Source organism: Fundulus heteroclitus, chromosome 22 (genome assembly GCF_011125445.2).
Source record: "Fundulus heteroclitus isolate FHET01 chromosome 22, MU-UCD_Fhet_4.1, whole genome shotgun sequence".
Lineage (NCBI taxonomy): Eukaryota > Metazoa > Chordata > Actinopteri > Cyprinodontiformes > Fundulidae > Fundulus > Fundulus heteroclitus.
In genome coordinates this window covers 17,162,278-17,181,995 of record NC_046382.1, presented here as the reverse complement: position 1 = coordinate 17,181,995, position 19,718 = coordinate 17,162,278, and the positions used below count along the sequence as shown (strand labels likewise).

At 41.5% G+C, this 19,718-nt stretch overlaps 1 protein-coding gene across 2 annotated transcripts; it reads left to right on the top strand.

Annotated features, from left to right (window-relative positions):
• Window positions 1-1,020: 1,020 nt before the first annotated feature.
• On the top strand, window positions 1,021-18,516 carry LOC105923320 (fibulin-7). 2 transcript variants are annotated; one of them, XM_012859225.3, is made up of 8 exons: window positions 1,021-1,339; window positions 3,484-3,646; window positions 8,057-8,233; window positions 12,149-12,274; window positions 12,360-12,497; window positions 12,918-13,055; window positions 13,407-13,542; window positions 17,275-18,516. In XM_012859225.3, the coding sequence occupies exons 1-8, from the start codon at window positions 1,262-1,264 to the stop codon at window positions 17,645-17,647; spliced, it is 1,329 nt and encodes a 442-aa protein (XP_012714679.2). In that variant the 5' UTR covers window positions 1,021-1,261; the 3' UTR covers window positions 17,648-18,516. The 2 variants fall into 2 exon arrangements, with proteins under 2 accessions (XP_012714679.2, XP_012714678.2); XM_012859224.3 differs by having other exon boundaries at window positions 1,024-1,339; window positions 3,481-3,646.
• The last annotated feature ends 1,202 nt before the right edge of the window (window positions 18,517-19,718 follow it).

Genomic DNA, 19,718 nt, shown 5'->3' with positions numbered 1-19,718 from the left:
CGGTGGTTTTGTTAATCGCTTTATCAGCAACGTTGTATGTCTCGGCTTGTTCCGTGGCGGAGGCGACCGCAGATCGCAGCCGTACAACAGTAGACGCTTTGTTGCTCCGCATAAAACGTCGACGCGTCCGCCATATTGTGAGTGGCAACGGGTCCTCCATGGATACCAGCCCAAGGACGTTTGGAAACGGGGTTTTCGAAATAAAAGAAACATTCCAGTTTACTTCCAACTACCTTTGATTTGTTGGTTTTGTTTAAAATAAGAAAACCTTTACTTCTAAAAAATTTTTTTTGCCGAACCACCGTGATATGAAACCCTTGAATCTTGTTTTTGAGGTGACAATTAACAATAGTCATAAAATAATATTAATTTATATGATGAGATGATGATAATTATAATATGCAGATGAAGCAAGATGAACAAACGACAAAGTTGACATTAATACCTATTATTTTATACGTAAAACGTAGAAAATTTATTATTGATAATAATAGTAATAATACTAATACTACTAATAATAATAATAATAATAATAATAATAATAATAATAATAATAATAATAATAATAATAATAATAATTATTATTATTATTATTATTATTATTATTATTATTATTATTTCAGCAATATTGTCATTCACAAGGTGGCGACTTTCTACAATTATTTACCAGACTTTGTCTTGCAATCCTGAAATTGACCAGTAGAGGTCACAAAAATAACACTAATAATAAAAAAAGAAGTTTTCGACTAAACGCTCATATTAAACAGACTGATATTCATACAGGATCATGATTTTTAAAGCTTAATTCGATAGAAATGTATTTAAATGTATTTTAGACTAATACTGTATGTACGACATCAATCAAATCATTCAATCTGCAATCAAAAGTAGAACGTTTTATCTTCATTCATTGAGACGTCACATTGAAAAGATATTATCTTAATTTAGCTTTATTTAATGGGATCCCCACCCCCCGTCAGACTTAAAGAAATGTAAGCATGAGAAATGCGTAAACTATCTCGGGAGGAGGGATTCTGGCCGAAGCAAACAAGGTAGCCAGCAGCGCTCAGAGAGGCTGGGTTAAACTTTCCTAGAGGGCAGGCGGAGAGAAAAGCCTGTTTTCGGGCACCTGATGAGCATCGTCTCTTAACAGGAGCGGACCTTCACGCGCTGTTTTATGGGAATTTCGTTTAAGCTGAATCAAAACGGAAGTCTGACCAAAATTTAAAGGGATACCAACAGGACGGCCGGGCTTTTAGAAATGGCTTTGTCTCCCCGAAGCAGGTGTTTGATTTTGCTGTGTTTGACAGCTGTTCACTGCGGCCACGCAGCTCTCCAGGTAGGAGAACTATAGTCTCCTTCAAGCATGTTTGAAGGGTCCGTACTTAAAAAATGCACGTCTATCTAAAAAAAACAAAAAAAAAAACAAAAAAAAGCATGTATTTCTTGAACGTCCTTCCGTTTTAGTTAGTTAATACTAAACTCTTAAATGCATTTAATGTGATAGACCAACACAATGCGGAGCATGTTTGTGAAGTGGTACGAAAATGATGCACTGTTTCACTTTTTTCTCACAAAGCAAAACTTGAACACTTCTTATATTTATTTCACAAGAGTCAATACTCTGTGGAGCCACTAGTTACAGTTAGAAGTCCTTTGCCAAGCTTTCATTAATTTATGTGTGCCATTAAATGAAAACCCCTGGATCAAACCTATTCCACATTAGCACTGGCTGCATGGTTTATGTCCTGCTGAAAGACAAAACACAACCCCAGTCTGAAGTCTTTTGCAGCCCCTGGCAGGTTTTCATCCAGGATTATCCTGTATTTATCTCCATCCATTTTCCCATCTACTCCAGTCGGTTGTTCCTGTGCCTGATGTAGAAAAGCGTCCCCAAAGCATGATGCCACCACCACCATGCTTTTCATGGTGAGATTTTTGATGATGCTGTTTGTTTTCTATCTCTAATGGCCTGATAAACTGTGATATTGAGGATAAATTGCACACATTGTGATTGTGACCTGTCCAGGGTGAAACGAGCCTCTCGCTCAAATAACAGTTGGAGATAGTCATCAGTCCCCTATGCTATAGAAAATGGATGGGTGGGTTAAATTACTCACTGATGGACAGATATGTTTAATAATAAGGGTGACTTCTTCAAGGCAGTTGGTTGTAATGGCTCTTATTTAGGGATAAGGGGTCCTGAATACAAACGCACGTTTCACTTTTCAGATTTTTATTTGTAAAACATTTTGAATACCATGTATTATGTTTTTGTTTTTTTTCCACTTCACAATTTTACTCCATTTTGTGTTGGTCTATCACATAAAATCCCCATAAATGATGTTGTAGTTTCCAATGACAAAATGTGAAAAAACTTTAAGGTGTATGGATTTTTCTAGAAGTGGATTTGAGTTAACTGAACTCTTAACAAGTTCTTCTTAGTCTTAGTTAGTTAGTCGTTATCCTTTTTAAAATGTTTTTTTCTTTCATGGTAATTTACTTTCTACCCTCTGATCTTGCATAAGTAGCTGTAATGCCCTCACACCATTTTAAGCTGTGCCACTTCTCTAATCAGATTTTTTTAAAGCTTCTACTATTGGGAAACGGCTTTATGCTGTTTGAAAAATAGAAGAAAAGAAAAAAAAAACCCACATCTGGTTATAAATCTTCCCATATCTTGTCAGCTGGTGGCATTTCCCCTTTGCCCGGAGCAGGTAAAATAAGCACAGGCCAGACTCTGAGCTGTAGTTCTAATGTACTGAAACTAATTGCAATTGTACAAAGCCTTCCATATGCCTGAGCAGGAATTTAAGGAATGCCGCAAAGGGAAATTGTCCCAGCCAGCTTGTGATTAAAAAGCCTTCTGAAAGGATTAGAGGCACTTTCTTTGAGGAATTCTGTAATGGCTCGGGACAAGTGTTCCCCCCCCCCCCCCCCAAAGTGACCGTGGCAGCCACGCTTTGTTTGAGCTGGATTATCCGGCGAGCATGCGCCTTCACCTGCGGCCGTGCAAACGATGCAGAGGAACAGCCTTTTGGACTCGGCTTCCTCTGACATCTGCCAGACAGCTTTGGTCCAGCTGTGCCTGCCGCTGGGGTTGCGCTGGTAGAAGTGAAAGGAGGTGAGGGGAGCAAGGAACCGGGGTGGTTCATGGGAACGCTGTGGGATCTGAAATCAAAACAGATCCTGATGAGTGTCATTAAGCCCAAAAAAAAAAAAAAAAAAAAGTTTCATAATACGGTTTTAATGAACAGGAAAACAGTTTGTAACCATGTGAACTCTTTTCCATGCCGACATATTTTGTTACAAATGACATCATCCCTGGCATCTGGGTGATGCTGTTTATTCACCACTCGTTCTCTACCACCATTCAACTGAGGTAACCTCTGTCCTTTTGCCCCCCCCCCCCCTCCACTGCACTCGGACTCCTCTTTGCTGCCATCTTGGCTCACGGCCCCCTCGCGTGTTTTTAACCAGCAGTCCTGCATGGACAAGCACCAGGTGGTGGGGGTGCTGCGTCAGATGGAGAAGTTCTTGAAAGGCCAGGAGATCCGCTTTACAGAGGCTCTCCGGATCATGAAGTCAAAGCTGGCGTCGCTTCAGAACTCCGTCTCCAAGTTACCTCAAGCGGACCAGTCAGCTGGTGAGTAACAACAGAGAGAGCGTCCTCTTCGGCGTTATCGCCGTCAGCGTTAGTGTTGGAGATTCCTCTGTTGACAATAAATTTGAGAGAAGCGGGTTTTACAAATTCTGTTTAATGGTATACTATGCAACCGGGGTTGATTTTCCAGCGAGGCTCCCCCCAGAGGGCGAAAGTAAAAGTGCACTGTCGTAAATATGCTCAGCTGTTCTGGGTTCTACATCAAGCCAGGCGCGGTTGTTTTGAGTTTAGCAGACAGGCGAACACAACGAATACAAAAGTCGAAAAAACGGCAGTACAAACAATGACTAACACAGTGAAAGTATGAACATGCACACAGAGAGAGAGAAACCATTCCAATGTTACTTACAATCGCATCAGCAGAAACGCGAGGTCCGCGTCAGCCCTGCAGCCTTCTTTTTCTTTTAGCTCTCGCCATTGGGGAAAAAGCTTGCCCGATGTTCACCCATGTACGACTCCTCTGTCTGTCCAGAGCCCTTTTCCTCTTTCTTGCCTGCTCCAACATGGGCTTTCGCTGTTTTCTCGCTGGTTCCGCCATAATAACTGCACAAATCTAGCAACGAGCATGCCTTTCACTGGTGGCGTGTAGCAGTTCTCGCCGTAAAGCAAGACTGACTCTCGCGATGCACACGAGACTTCTGAGCCTGTGGGTGCGGGCCGAGGGCTCCTACAATTGCAAGTGCGGTATTTCCCCCACAGACCACCAGGGCGGCCGAGAAAACCTTTGTTCAACCTGAAATGACTCATTTAATCATCCAAGACGGTATGGAACACATTAATTAACTGAAAAATGTTGCATAGTATGCCTTTAACTGACCGGCTGTTATACTCGAATTAAAAAGTATTCTTTTAATTTCTTTGCCTTGACTATGCAGCCATTGCTAAAAAAAAAAAAAAAGTTTTATACTGTGCCTTCATACATAAAATAAAAAACTCATAACCCTTGAAGGTTTTCACATTTTGTCATATTTGAACCTCAAACTTCAATGTACCTAATTGGAATTTTATTTAATAGACAAACTTTAGGAGGTGCAGAAATGCACAGGATACCATTAATGAGAAAAGCAGCCAAGAGGCCCATGGTAACTCTGAAGGAGCTGCAGAGATCCAAAGCTCAGGTGGATAATCTGTCAACATGGCAACTATCCGTCAGATATAAAGCTGACCTTTATGGAAGAGTGGCGAGACGAAAGCCTCTGTTGAACAAACGCAAATGGACAACGTTGCTTTTGTCAAATGAGATTAAACATTAAACCCTCTTTGACTGAAAACTCTCATCATACAACAGTCTCAAAACATAATTCCCATGGTGGTGCATGTTTGTGCCGCCATGATGCTAAACTAAACAGAAACAGGGACACATGTCAAAGGTTATTAGGTTGTTAGGGAGTAAAGTTGAAAAGAGCATAGGTTCACACTGTACACTGTCTCAGCGGTCTTAGCGAAAATCTTTCATGGTAAAAGAATTATGTGAAAACTTCTGGTCTTGACCTTGAATCGGAAATCTGTGGTCACTGTGTGTGACAGATACACTGACGCCCTTCCTGACCAAAGAAGACCAGCAACAAATGTCAGTCAGTGTCAGATAGTGCTGTTCTGGCTGACCATCAGCGCCTCCAAAAATGACAAATTTTACTCATCCTCCTCTCCTCCGCTTTAGAGGCTGCGAGTCTTCCGACTGAGGGGAAAGTTCACCTTTCAGCAGAGCAATAACCCTAAACCTAGCCAGTTATAACGGAATAGCTCAGATCAAAGTATACTTGTATTAGAATGGCCTAGTCAAAGTCCCAATGGGGCACAGTTGGTAGAGAAACGCTTCATAGGGCTTGTTGGAGAAATAGTAGTTGGAGAAAAGGTTAGCTGTACAAACAATTAATTTCTGAAATACAAAGGCACAAATTTTGAGACAAATAGAATTTACAAAATTTGTTCTTTGCTTGCACTAATAATGGAACAAAATTCACTCCATATATTTTCAGATTTTATGTTTTCCAAAAAAACAAAAAAACATAAAAAACTTTTTTTTTTTTTTTTTTTTACAGATTTTACATCAGAACATGTAAAATCTGTAAAAAAGAAAAAAAAAAGAGAATTGAAAAAAACAATATTTTTTGAAAAAATGAAATCTGAGAAAATATCAGTTACTCTCAAAATCTTTTTTGGATGAAGAAGTTAAGTTTAATTTACAACAATAATGGAACAAAATTCAGTCCATATGCGGTGATTACGTGACAAAAAGTGAAAAAGCTCAATAAAAAACTCAAATTACTCAATGCACACCATATCTGAGGTTTTCAAGTGAAGGACAGTCAAGTGGGGGAAAACCGAATATCCCAAAGTATCAGATTTACCATATTTTGGATATACCCACTCGTTGAAGTTGATCTTCAAACGAGAATCTTTCTCGGCGAGTGAGAACAGAAAGCCAGACGGAGCTTCTTGTGCTCTTGGCTAATGGAGTCATCCTGCAGTTCAAGGCTTTCTCGGTTACAGAGCCTGCTACTTGACAAGGGAAGTGGATTTTGGGGAGTTGTGATGCTTGGCAGCAGACTCCGGGACAAATTTGTTCATGGCGGACATTTATAAGCCCGGCTTAATTTTCCATACAGACACATCGGCCTGACCTCAAAATTGTAAATATAAATTTTTTTTTATTATTATTACAGTGGTGAGGACATTTCATCTTTGAAATCCTTAAACATTTTGATACTTTTGTACGTAGTACTTCTTCACTTATTAGGCTTTCTGATAAAGCAGAGCAAAAAGCTTTAAAATAAATTAATATGTTATTACATCAGCAAACTGGTGCCATAATAATTGGGGGAAAAAAACCTTTTGACCACAGGACAACATACACACACAGAAAGGAAGATCTTTTAATTTTCCTCTTAAAAAAATCTCTCTAGATGGTGCAGAATCCCGAGTCGTCCAATCTGAACCTGTCTCCTCAGTTAACGCCCCACTTTTTCTATTAGATTTACGTCTTGGACTTAGATGGCCATCAAAAAAGACAAATTTTGTGACTGATGGATCCTTTCTGTGCATGTTTGGCCGACCATTTTGATCTTAGTGCCGTTGGAAGACCTAATAATGACCTATTTTCAGTTTTCTAGTACAAACTTCCATAGTTAGCGTTAAAATGTCCCAGGATTTCAAAGACATGGTGATGCTATGCAGTGTAACAAGACTCCCATGGCCTTTGGGAGAGGAACAAGCCCACAGCAACACAGATCCTCCACCATACTTTTGTACATATTTATTCTTTGTTTCAAGAAAAAAGAACAACATCTGAGATGTTTTTAATGAAAAACTCAGTCTTAGCGCATAATTTCCAGTTAAATTCCCAGCAGAGTTTGCAAACTCCATACATTTTATGTGGTGATGGTAGAATGGAAAAGTCTGTGGATGCTTGGTGATCCAAAAATGTGTTTTTTTTGTATTGTATGTTTCCTGTCATCTTCCTCAGTGAGTGTGCAGCCAAGTGGCGCATTAACCCCTCATCCAGGTTTATTTTTCACAGTTCCAGATGTATTAAAATTAATTATTGGTTCTGACGTTTAGGTGAGTTGCTCCTTTCCTTTAGCTCTTTCCTGGTTTGCAGAGATCAACATATATCCACCTTGCCTAAAATGGGACAAGCTCTCATTTTTCTCCTGTTTTAAAAGGCGGCTGTTTTATGTCGTATTTAGACCCCGGGGAATCAGTGTAGAGGTTAATATTTAAATGCACCGCCACACTATGATCAACTCAGAAAAGTGTGAATAAAATGCATTAATTACTTTTGTTCTCCAATAATTCTTTGTACTTTGACATTAAAGGTGACATCAGTTCTTTTAAACAAAAGAACATTTCCTACTGTGAGATTTTTGTTTAACAATTAAGATAAATGTACATACATAAACATAAAACATGTTACAAAAAGAGTTTATTAGGATAAACGTGTGCTGTCGTTGACCTAAAAATCATGGGTTGGACTTGGACATGACTAACATTTGGCGAAAAGTTAACAGGATAATTCTTCTTTTTGAAATAAAAAAAAGGAAAAGAAAATGAAAAACTTTACTGCAGCATATCAACATGGAGGAAGAGCAGAAGTCTCATTAAAGCTGAAAAATCTTTTCCAATAACAGTGTTATATAACGAGGTTATTCAACTTTTAGAGCATGATAGATGACGTAAATTTTGACTTGGAGGGCTTCACTGAGCCATAACGGTGGCCGATCCTGCGCTGGTTGACTGTAAATGAGGCATTGGAGCGTTTGTTTCCCATGAAGGCTCTGCGCTGCCCAGTGACACGTGTATATCCCCAGGCGGAGAATGCCACAGGATGTCGGGAGGCTTACTCCGCATGTGACCCTCCTTCCTCTCATGCTCTCCTCCTTTCTCCCACAGCGCCGACCACCTGCCCCTCCCTGCAACCCCCCGCTCACGGAACAAAGTTTGGCTCCAAGCATTTCGTTGGACACGAAGTCCATTTCACCTGTTCGCAGGGCTACCAGCTTGTTGGTTCTTCCACCCGGGTTTGTCGGGACAACGGCACCTGGTCTGGTGTCGGCGCTGTTTGCAAAGGTGAGCTACAGCAGGGTGTGTGAGCCTCTCTTCGTTTTGTCACAGTACAACCGCAAACTTCAGTGTGTTTTACCGGGTTTTTATGTGACCTGGCAGCACGAAGAAGAACATAATAATGAAGTGGAAGGAAAATCCACATTTTTTGTGTTTGTGTTCAGCCCCCAGAATCAGTAGGCCTTCCAGCTAAACCCGCCTTTCACTGAAATGACACATTTACGTCTCTGTGTATGTTTTGGTCTTCTTTGCACAATGTCTCAAGCTGAAGTCAGATTTTAAGGAGAGCTTTTTTTATATGAGCATCTTTTTTCAGTCCTTGTCACAAATGCCCCGTTACGTTTAGGGCTGGACTTTGGGTCATGCTAAAACATGAATATGCTTCAGTCTGAGCCATTTCATTATACATCCAACATTGGTTTTATGTTTTCAAGTCTTCTGCAGCCTCTTAAAGGACTCCTGTCACTATTGCGCTGTGTTTAGGCTCATAGTCTCATCAAAGCTGACCAGCTTCCCTGTCGCAGCTAAAGAAACAACTGTCACGTTTCACTATATGGGGATGATGTGTTCAGGGTGATTTGCAGTGTTAGTTTTCCTCCTCAATGAGGGTTTTGCATGTAGACCATCTCCTCTGACCAGAGCATCTCCTTCCACGTGTTTTTGCCCTGTCTTGCTTGCAAAAGCTTTAAATGGGGCTTTCTGTGGCCCTCTTCTTAGCACTTTTCTATGAAGGGCAGCACAACAACTGCTGGTCTGCCAAGAAGTTCTGAACTACAGGTCTTTGCAGACAAATTACATTAAATTCATGGTATGAATAATATTGCACTGTAGGTTATACTCTAAGCTCTGTATGGAGCCTGAGAGTGTGTGTAACACTCCTTTCAGACACGTCTCCAAGACAATACCTGTCAAGTTTGTTGTGGTAGGACAGAAACACAGACAAGAGCTCAGGAGTCGCACATTGAAGATGAAGATATTTTATTTAAAAAAACATAAAAGCTATATATTATGGCTATCTGCAACAGACTGGCGACCTGTCCAGGGTGTACCCCGCCTCTCACCCATTGACAGCTAGAGATAGGCACCAGCACCCCTCACAACCCTACAAGGGATAGACGTGTTAGAAAATGGATGGATGGATTATAGCGAATATATATATATTTATATATATATATATATATATATATATATATATATATATATAGGAGGGGAGATGGGAGGAACAGCAGGTGAATCAAATTACACAGGTGACATAAATAAATAAATAAATAAATAAATAAATAAATAAATATGAGTTGAGGGCAATTAAATGGGAGGTAAGGAGGGCAGAGAGCTGGCAAGGCGTAGGGAGAACTGAATCTAACAGGGAAACATGGGAATGGCCAGACGTGAGGAAAATTAAGGAAAAGCAAGCAGACAATAAAGATAATAAAGAACAGAAGCTAACTAATCAGGAACTGAATCTCATAGATACCAGAATACATATTGAACATAAATACTGAAGAGACAGAAACACAGATCTAACGCTGAACAAGACTAAAGGTGAAAAACAGAAAAAAACCGCAGGATCCCCAGAGAGTCACAAGAAGTGATCAAACCCCTTGGGGATCCTGACAGTACTCAGTTAATAACAGTGAATGTTCAAACCTCTGAAATTAGGAGATTATAATACAGTTTCACTGCGTAAACGCTGTGAAACAACCACAAGTTATGACTAAAATGGTCTCTCCTTTTCTATCCCCTCTTGTTGCCTCAAATGTAAGAGAGCATGGATGTGTATTTTCACGCTGTCCCTTTCAAATGAATGACAGTCACACCTTTTGACAGACTTTGCTGTGGCTCTACAAGGTACAACGCATCATCGCTGCAATAGAGTGCAATAAGTTTTAAGGGGAAAAACATCCCGGTCTTTATAGTCACAACACTTCTTAGCTCAGTGAATCAGATTCCCTGAAACATGTGGTTGTTGGTCTAATGATCTTAATATCAAATGATTCGCTTTTGCTGGGGGTTGGGGTGACAGAGAGGGGTGCAAAGGAGTGAATGGCCACCAGCATCCAAACCAAACCTTTTTTTATATTTACTGCCCATCTCCCCCCTGCCCTAATAAACAAAGAATGTCTCATAAGACTCCTGAAGTAAACTGTCTTGTAGGTTGCGGTTTTCAAACCTACCGACGGCAGCACCATCTGGCCACCTGCACTGTTTCAAAGCTGTCTGGAGGTGACAAGTCTTTCATTTATAAGGTGCTGAGAGAAACTTTATCTCCAAAACCAAACAGCTGTTCTCAGATAGGAGAGAAAGAAAAAGCTTTTCTTCGGAGTGGCTGGAGTTCCTTGGTGTACTGAATAAAGCACTTGTTGAATTGGGATTAAATGTCTCTGAACACAGAATAACACCTGTACTACATTCCACCGTGGGGTGCCTTCCCCCTTTCTCCATTACCAGTAGAGTCTGGGCTACTGTAAGATAAGCCCCCAGCACCTCTCCCTGCTGCTCATGTTTCCCTGGTTCTTTGTCCGCGGCCCCTAGATGGGGTTAGGGCCAACCATTATAACCAGACTAGGGTCTGATAGCGAAGAAGTATGCCAGGCATGCTACTGAGAGTCATTTCAGCCTGACTCGATGCCAAGCTTCCAAAAAAACGTCTCAAGTAGCACACCAACATAGGTTCATTGACTTTACTGGTTAAAGCAACACGATGGAGCTTTGTCTGCTCAGAAAACATTTTTATTTTCCTATTCTCAAAAAAAGAAAAAAAGAAAAAGCAATGACAGAGAGTGAAAACCCCGAATACTGAAAACAGTTTAAAAATATCTAGTGGAGTGCAGTGTGTCTTTTCATGACACGGTCCAGCGGTAACCGCTGGAGAAGCCAAATAAAAATTAAAGGAACTGCTTGTCATTTGGTTTGCAGTTTAAAGGGCTGCAGCTGCTATTTTAGTCGGTTTTTGGAGCCAACAACAGAAGGAAATCTCATAAGGCTTGGTGTACCATTTGATCCCTTATTCCTTGTAAAGGTGAAGGTAAGAAAATGAAGTGCTGTCCTGTTTCAGAATATGGTGTTAATTTTCTCTGTGCAGGACAACTGCAACATTTGAGCCACCTATGACAAAAAGTCTGAAGTTTTTCAATAAAAATGAGTACCCATCCATACACTGCAAAAACAGAACTAAAAATAAGTAAAATGTTCTTGAAATGAGTATATTTGTCCTATTTGAGTAGGTAAATAAGACTATTTGCCAATGGAATAAGATTTTTCCACTTAAAATAGGAACAATTCATCTCCATCATCTTATTTCAAGTGCAGGATGTCTAATTATCCTATTTTAGAGGTAAATATATTCATTCCATTGGCAGATAATCTTATTTGCTGGCTCAAATCAAGGACAAATAGACTAACATTAAGAATATTTCACTTGTTTTTAGATCCGTTTGGCCAGAGGTGGCATCCATCCAGGACCCATTATCCTATTATGAAATTTGTCCAGGCTGAATGAACTGGGAGAGGCCACGATCACTCATTTAAATGGTGCAACCGTGCATCACAAAGAAGAACATGGGAAACACACAGAAACACATAGACATCTTTTTGCTTTGTCATCGCAAACAGCATAAAAAATACAGCGTCATTCGCAGGTAGTTATGTCCCTGGAACCCTCACTGCATCGCAGAACTTTTCTCAAACTTTTCTTGGCAAAACAGTTCAAGCGCAGTTGCATGTAGACACAAGAACCCTCCACCATTAACAAAAATGACTAAATAATTGTTTCAAAGTCCAGACTTGAGTCAAAAGTTTTCCTCTCAGGAATGTATGTCTAAAAGTTAAATAGCTCCTGTGTTACTGGGAATATTTATGATGATGTTTCCTAACAAATGAGAGGACTATTTTGTTTTTTTGTTTTTGGTCCTTCATCTGCAGATATTAGCGAGTGTGCGAGTAATCCCTGCCAAAACGGAGGTACGTGTGTGGAAGGTATCAACCAGTACAAATGCACCTGCCCCCAAGACTGGAGCGGCTCTCACTGCCAGCACCAAACCCAGACGGGTCAGTAACCACATGTGTTGCCCGGTTTACGTGCAGCTGCGTGTCGGTCTGCTTCCTGCTCATTAACCGTGTCCCCCTGGCGCAGCGCCGCCCGAGTGGAGCGTAATGAACGACCCCGCGTTCAGTCGGAGGCCTCGGTGCGCCCAGGTCAACCAAGCCCAGCACTGCAGCTGCGACGCAGGCTTTCACATGAGTGGCACGTCTGACAACAGTATCTGTCAGGGTGAGCTGTGATGATTTGTTGACTTAATCAATCCCCGCGGGGAAAATTCTCCCTCTTGCTGGACGTCCTTTTTAGGAATATGAGGTCAGCCGCAGAGCAGCTCCCTGTGGCTGCACGGTTCGCTTCAGATAGCAGATGTTGCCCAGACCTCGGAGCGGAGAGGATCCCTGAAGGCCCAGATCCTTTCCTCTTCTGGCTGCAAACAGGGGGAGCAATGTGTGAAGCTGGTCTGGGACAAACAAGATAATCCTCTTGAATGGTCTTGAGCTGATTAGCATACATTTAGGTCAAAGTTTATTTGTTTATGATTTGAAACCTTAAACCCAGAGGAAATTAGAGACATTTTGTTTTAGGGTTTGCTTTAAAAAAAAAAAAGCCCAGCAAAGGTCAATGATATCAGTAATGAGTGTCTCTTTGCAGACGTTAACGAATGCGAAGTGTACCGGCACGACCAGGGAGGGAAACTGTGTGTCCACGAGTGCGTGAACGTCCCCGGCTCATACCACTGCTCCTGTCCCAGCGGGTACAAGCTTCTTCCAGACGGGCGGAGCTGCGAAGGTGAGTGACAGTGTGGAGCTGAGGACAAAGGTTCATTCACGGGGGCCTTTGGCCACAGGGCTGCCGAGGTGTGCGCGGCCACAGAACGTGATGAATGGGTTTTAGAGACGCAAGAAGGTTTCCGCAGAGGTGTCTGTCTCAAGCGTCGCTTCGTGTTTCATATTTCACCCCTGATGGTAATGGTGCTTTGCAGCTGGAAAACATGACCTCACGTTTTTTTTTTCCTGCAAGAACGCGTTGAACAGAGACTAAACTAAAAACCCAAATAGGGCGCAGAACACCACCCCCAACCCCGATGTCCACACTGAGGTAACCATGAGTCAGGGAGTCAGTCGCTGTTTTGTCTTCCAGATGTGGACGAGTGTTTGAGCCAGAAGCATAACTGTAGCAGAGGGACATGCATCAACACTGGGGGAGGCTTTCGGTGTGCCAACCCCGAGTGTCCCCGAGCCCACGGCAACACCAGCTACGTCAAGACGTCTCCTTTGTAAGTGCACACCGCCCAGAGAGGCTGTTTTTTTGGGGGGGTTTTGGCCATTGCTTAAACGAACAACTAGCATTACATCTTTTATAGTTTTTTTTTTTTTTTATGAGCAACCAGATTTTAAATCAGTACCAACTGTGAGGCGTGAATTGGCCGGGAGTGACTATTTTCAGTAATAGAGGCAAGAAAATCATTGAAACATGTAATCCACAAGAGTGACCCAACATACTCAACGAAAATCGAAATACTTGGATAGCATTGGGGTCCATAACTAAACTATATTGAGCAAAATTCAGGACGGGTCTTGAACAAGCTGGGATCTACACCATAGAGCTCGAAAGCATACAAACCCTGTCAAGTCCTCAGGTTCATGTGATATGAAAAGCCATTACAAAACGTTTTCAAACCTCAATGGAACACACAGTTGAAACCATTAATATAAATTCCCTGTTAATAGACAAGGGCCTTTTTTTTCTCACTTTTTCACTGATGTGTCCCTGGTGGAGGAGCTTAATCACTTCTACAATCCTGGGGCCCTCCAACCTTCACTCACTACACCTACAGGAGCATCTGGTGAGAAGGGCTCCTGAGCCTGATGGAGAACCCTGGAGAATATTAAAGACCTGCGATGACCAGTTATCAAGAGTCCTGACGAGGATCTTTAACATCTCCCTGAAGCGGTCATCCTCCTCCTACCCCAAAGAACAGGCTGAATGACTACAGAGCAGTTACACTGACCTCAGTAGTCCTGAAGTGCTTTGAAAGACTGATTTTCCACAACCTGAAGGCATGCCTTCCTCATGGCTTCGTCCTACACCAGTTTGCCTACATGGCAAACTGATCCACAGGAAACACCAACACCACTACTCCCCACATTGCCCCGTGCCACCTGGAAAAATCCAGGAGATTGCTTTTAATGGACTTGAGTTTGCCTTTTAACACCTTCCTGGTGGACACACAAGTCAAAGAGGTCATTGATCTCAATTACCTACCCCTCACCTGTTACTGGATGAAAAACCTTTTGATCGAGCCAAAACTGGTGTGGATTGGACCCCCACAGATCCTCCACCCTGATGCTCAGCACTGGTTCTCCACAGGGATGTGTCCTGAGCCTTTTCCTGTTCTCCATCTATACCAGAGGTGTCAAGAATGATTTGGCCCAGCAGCATTGATGGCTGATGTAGATAGAGACTTTTTCCATTTTTAATTAGAGCTAAATTATAAAAAACAAGTTAAATTCTTCTTACAACTGAAAATGTTGGGCCCAACACAAAAGATCCATGTTTTAATAACCACACTTTTAACATTCTCTTAAATTCACAGTAAACAGGACCACATCTATCGAAGGACTTTTACTCAAATGCAGACTTTGTGGGAGGAAAACTTGTTTTTGTTAAAGCATTTATTAAAACTGGCTGCATACAGCAAGCGTTTTCAAAGAAAGACTGACCCAAATCCTGTTCTTATTGCTGAGAATAGACAAAAGGTTTTTCAAAATTTCTTATTGACCCCAAAAAGAATTAGCAAACTGAATGACCATCTTTTAATAAGGCAAATGTGCAAAGCCCTTTTCAAGCTTTGGATCTACATGGTGATTTCCTCATCCCAGCCGCACAAACAAACTGACTAATTTGCTTAGTTAAATTATTAAACTTTTGTGGTGGAGGAAAATAAAAACAATTATATTTTTCAGCCCTCAAGTGCTTTTGACTTGACAGTTTTGGCCCCCTTGATGAAAAGTTTGGACACCCCTGATGTATTTCTATGACTGTGACTCTTTCCAGTCCTTCCAACATGATAGGACTCATAAGGACTACTGATGGAGAGGAAACAGGGTACAGGGTGGAGGTCCAGAGAGTCACTGCATGGTGTTCAGCCAACAACCTGAGGCTGAACACTAGCAAAACCAAAGAGATGGTGTTGGATTTCAGGAGACAGAGGGGAGACCCTGCCACCTCCATATTTACAAGGACTGTGTGTGGAGAGTCTCCTCCGTGAGGTATCTGAGGGTCCACATTGCTGATTCAATTCAATTCAATTGTCATCTCAAGGCACTTTACAAAGTCAAATTCAATCAGATTATACAGATTGGTCAAAACATTTCCTATATAAGGGAACCCAGTTGATTGCATCAAACAAGCAGCATTCACTCCTCCTGGAGAGGCGTAGAGTCAAAGTGAGAGTCGTCTGCATTGTCCATGGCTTTGCAGCAATCCCTCATACCGAGCAAGCATGAAGCGACAGTGGAAAGAAAAACTCCCCATTAACGTGAAGGAATTACCTCACATGGTCAGCCAACACCTCAGCAGTGGTTAGAAAACCTCAACAGTGGCTCCATTTCCTCAGATTATTGAGGAAAAAACATCTGGACATCAAACTGTTCCTGACCTTCTACTGATCCACCATTGAAAGTGTTTTTTTTTGGTTTACTGCATTGGTGCGGTACGGTGGCTGTGCAGCAGCAAACAGGAAACCCCTGCAGGGAGTAATAAAGACAGCTCAAAAAGGATGGACTACGTCCTCGCTTCACAGGACATTGCCAGGTCTCACTGTCTCTGCAGGGCTAAGAAAATCACTGTTTTTGGACAAATTGTATATACTACATATTATTTTATCACGTTTATAGGTACTTTAAGTACCTATAAAAGTAGGTCTTAAGTTTTTTTAAGACCTACTGTTTGGAAATTTAAACAGTGATGCACAAGACCATTTCATTGTCTAACATGAAAGCTCTACAATGACAATAAAGACTTTGAAAAAAAAAAAATCAGAATAAACTTTTCCTGTTTGAGATCAGTTAAGAATACCCGACTTGGAGCTAAATTAAATTTGCCAAATGCCAGAATAATGAGCAAGAGATTTTTTTTGTCAATTTACAAACATTTATTCAGTATTTTATAGCAAAGCATTTTGAATTTTATATTTTTCCTATCCTTTCACAAGCGTCTAACAAGGTTGCTGGCCTTTTTGGCCCATTACAGAGCTGGTGTTGCTGAGTCAGGTTCATATGTCGCCTTGTAAACTCTACACACAAATTTAAAAAGTTATATTTCCACCGTGTCATTCATAGATTTATAAATGTCAGACATCCAAACTAGATATATAAATAGCAAGCTAACTATTTAGCTCCAAACTTAATATTTAGTCTGGAGCTAAATATTTAGTTTGCTAATTAAATATTTAGTTTGGAAATTAAATGTTTTGTTTGGAAAATACATATTTAGTCAACAAGCTATATATTTAGCTCCAAACTATATATTTAGTCTGGAGCTAAATATTTAGTTTGCTAATTAAATATTTAGTTTGGAAATTAAATGTTTAGTTTGGAAAATACATATTTAGTCAACAAGCTATATATTTAGCTCCAAACTATATATTTAGCATGCTAATTAAGTATTTGTTTTGGTACTGTGACATTTATAAATGAACCCCCTTTTTTCTTTTATGACTAAATAACTCAAAATATTCCACTGTACTTTTCACAGTGTAACTTTACAAACGGCACCCCGTAGTCTTCAGTGTGTTTAAACAGTAAATCATCTTCTATCCACACTATGACACATTTGTACGGCATGTTTGTACTGGTTTCTATTTATATAATTGTGTCTGCAACCTTTAATCACTGCAGTATCTTCATGATGTAACTAACTTCTGTAAGTGGACACAAGCAGCAAAAGTCTAGCATTTGTCCCCTAATGCAGTCTGCTTGAACTCTCCTATCTTTTCATGCCGCAGTCAGTGTGAGAGAAACCCCTGCCCCATGGGCAGCCGCTCCTGCCACCTGGCTCCTAAGACCGTGTCCTTCCACTACCTGTCCCTGCCCTCCAACCTGCAGACTCCCGCCACGCTCTTCCGCATGGCGACCGCAGCCGCCCCGGGCCGCACCGGACCGGACAGCCTGCGCTTCGGCATAGCGGGGGGAAACTCCCGAGGCATCTTCGTCATGCAGCGCTCCGACAGACAGACCGGCGAGCTGATACTGGTGCAGCAGCTTCGCGGGCCTCAGGAGGTCAGCGTCGACGTGGAGATGTCGGAGTACGCCGAGCGCAGCTTTCAGGCCAAGCACGTGGCGAGGGTCCAGGTTCTGGTTTCGTCTTACAACTTCTGAGGGCCAACCTGCAGGAGACAACGAGCTCGGACTGAAACCTTTTGTAGGAACCAAGAAGAGTGCACAATGGCTAGCAATTAGGCTTTCCAGTACGGTCCGAGAACGATGGCAGGGTGTTGTACAGTGATGAGAAAAAGCATAAATTAAATGTTAACTTAAATGTTTCATGTCAGACAAAGATAATTGGAGTCAATTAATAATTTAGTTTTCAAAAGAGGATCTAAGGCAGGGGTCTTTAATGCTGGTCCTCAGGACCCACCGTCCTGCATGTTTAAATGTTTCCCTGCCTCCAGACACCTGAAATAAATAACGAGGGGATTAACAGGCCTCTGCCTCCCTTGGTGGCTGCTGAGGAGGTGATAAAATCATTTGATTCAGGAGTGGTGGAGCAGAAACCTATCAGACAGCGGGTCCTGAGGACCAGGGTTGAAGACCCCCGGTTTAAGGGAAATGAGCTCTGCACACCTGTGTGGCTCTATGCGAAAGTGTAACTGCCCCTTTTGTAAAATCATGAATCAACTGTAATTAACTAAAGTTTTTAGACAGCCAGGTTACATTTGACGCTCCCATCCCAGGTCTGATAACGGCTGAAAAAAAAGACATCCCTTAAAAAGGACTTGTCCGACAACACGAGGTAGGCCAAAATGAAGTAAGCTGAAAGTCAACTCACTTACGTTCCAATCTGCAACAAAATACTTTTTCACAGCACAGTATAGAAAATCTTAGTGCTTGTGTGGCTCTAATTTATTGGAAATATTCTTGATGGATTTTGAAGTGTAACATATTATGTGCAAATCCTATCATATACTGTATATTTGTGATTCTGTTTTCTTCTTGTAAAAGCTTGCATTCATGTTTTTTCCAACAGCGTCCGCAGCGTCTATGTTATCTGTGTCACATTCTGGATGTTATGCAGAAATACTCTATTTTTTTTTTTTTTCTGTTGGATTTGGCAGTTTCTGATATGCTACACAGACTTTCTGGCATCTTAATGCAATAAAGCCAATCCAAGATTTCAACACATATTAGAAGTGCCTTCCTTGATCCTAGGCAGTGGGGATATAAAATGTTCTTCTGGCGGCATTTGTTTCATTCAGCGACCACCAGGAAGGGGATTCTAATGAACCCGCGCATAGCTGACAAATGAAGGCTGGATGGCTGCTGAAGGTTTTCTTGATTAAGCGATGAAAGTCTGGAGAAGAATGTGTCGATAATGTAACCCATGACGGAAAAACTCCTTGGCGATACAAGTCAAAGCGTTTCCCAAATATCTTGGAGGGGCGGAAAAAAATGACCCTCACAGTATTTTTATTTGACACAAGTAGAAGGAACACCAAGTGTCACATCTTAAAAGCATATCTCATTGCGTATTTTAGTCGGCGAGGAGGGAGGGAAAAAAGTAGGCTAATGCTCACCACATGTGTCCTCCTCTCTTGTCTCCATCCAGGGGTTTACGTTGCAATAAAGGAGGCCAAGAGCGCCGCGTGCTTTCAGAAAATCAAAACACGTGTCTCAACGTTAAAACTCTGCTGCTCAGACAAGTTTTAGCGTGCTTAGTGCTCTGTGTCAGTCCTGCTCTCAGGCTGTGTGAAGAAGATATTCAAAGCTCTACTTTTTTCACATTTTGTCAACAACAATGTATTTAAGTTGCTATTTGACTTGATAAAGCAGCTTCACTCTGAGCTCCTCTGACAGACATGAAAGGGTCTGGAGAAGCTGCGGTGAAGCTTGTTCAGGTGGATCAGTGTTGGTCTGGAGAGGCACGTCCAGGGTTGACACACAGACCTGTGCAGGATAAACGTTGGCAACATGACTACCATTAGCCATCAGGAGGAAATCCTTGGTCCACTGTTCAGACCCTTCGCTGGTGTGGTGGGTCCTGTTTCCTAGTCCAGGGGCCTGCAACCTTTAAAGAGCCATTTTGCCTACAGTCCACTTGAATTAAACTCGTTTAGAGTCGCAAATATTGCCTGACCTTTTGAAAAAAAAAAAAAAGACAAGTTATAATTATAAAGATCTACTGTAGGAAAGATGTCGTCATCATTAAAGAAGCGCCCTTTTATGTGTATTT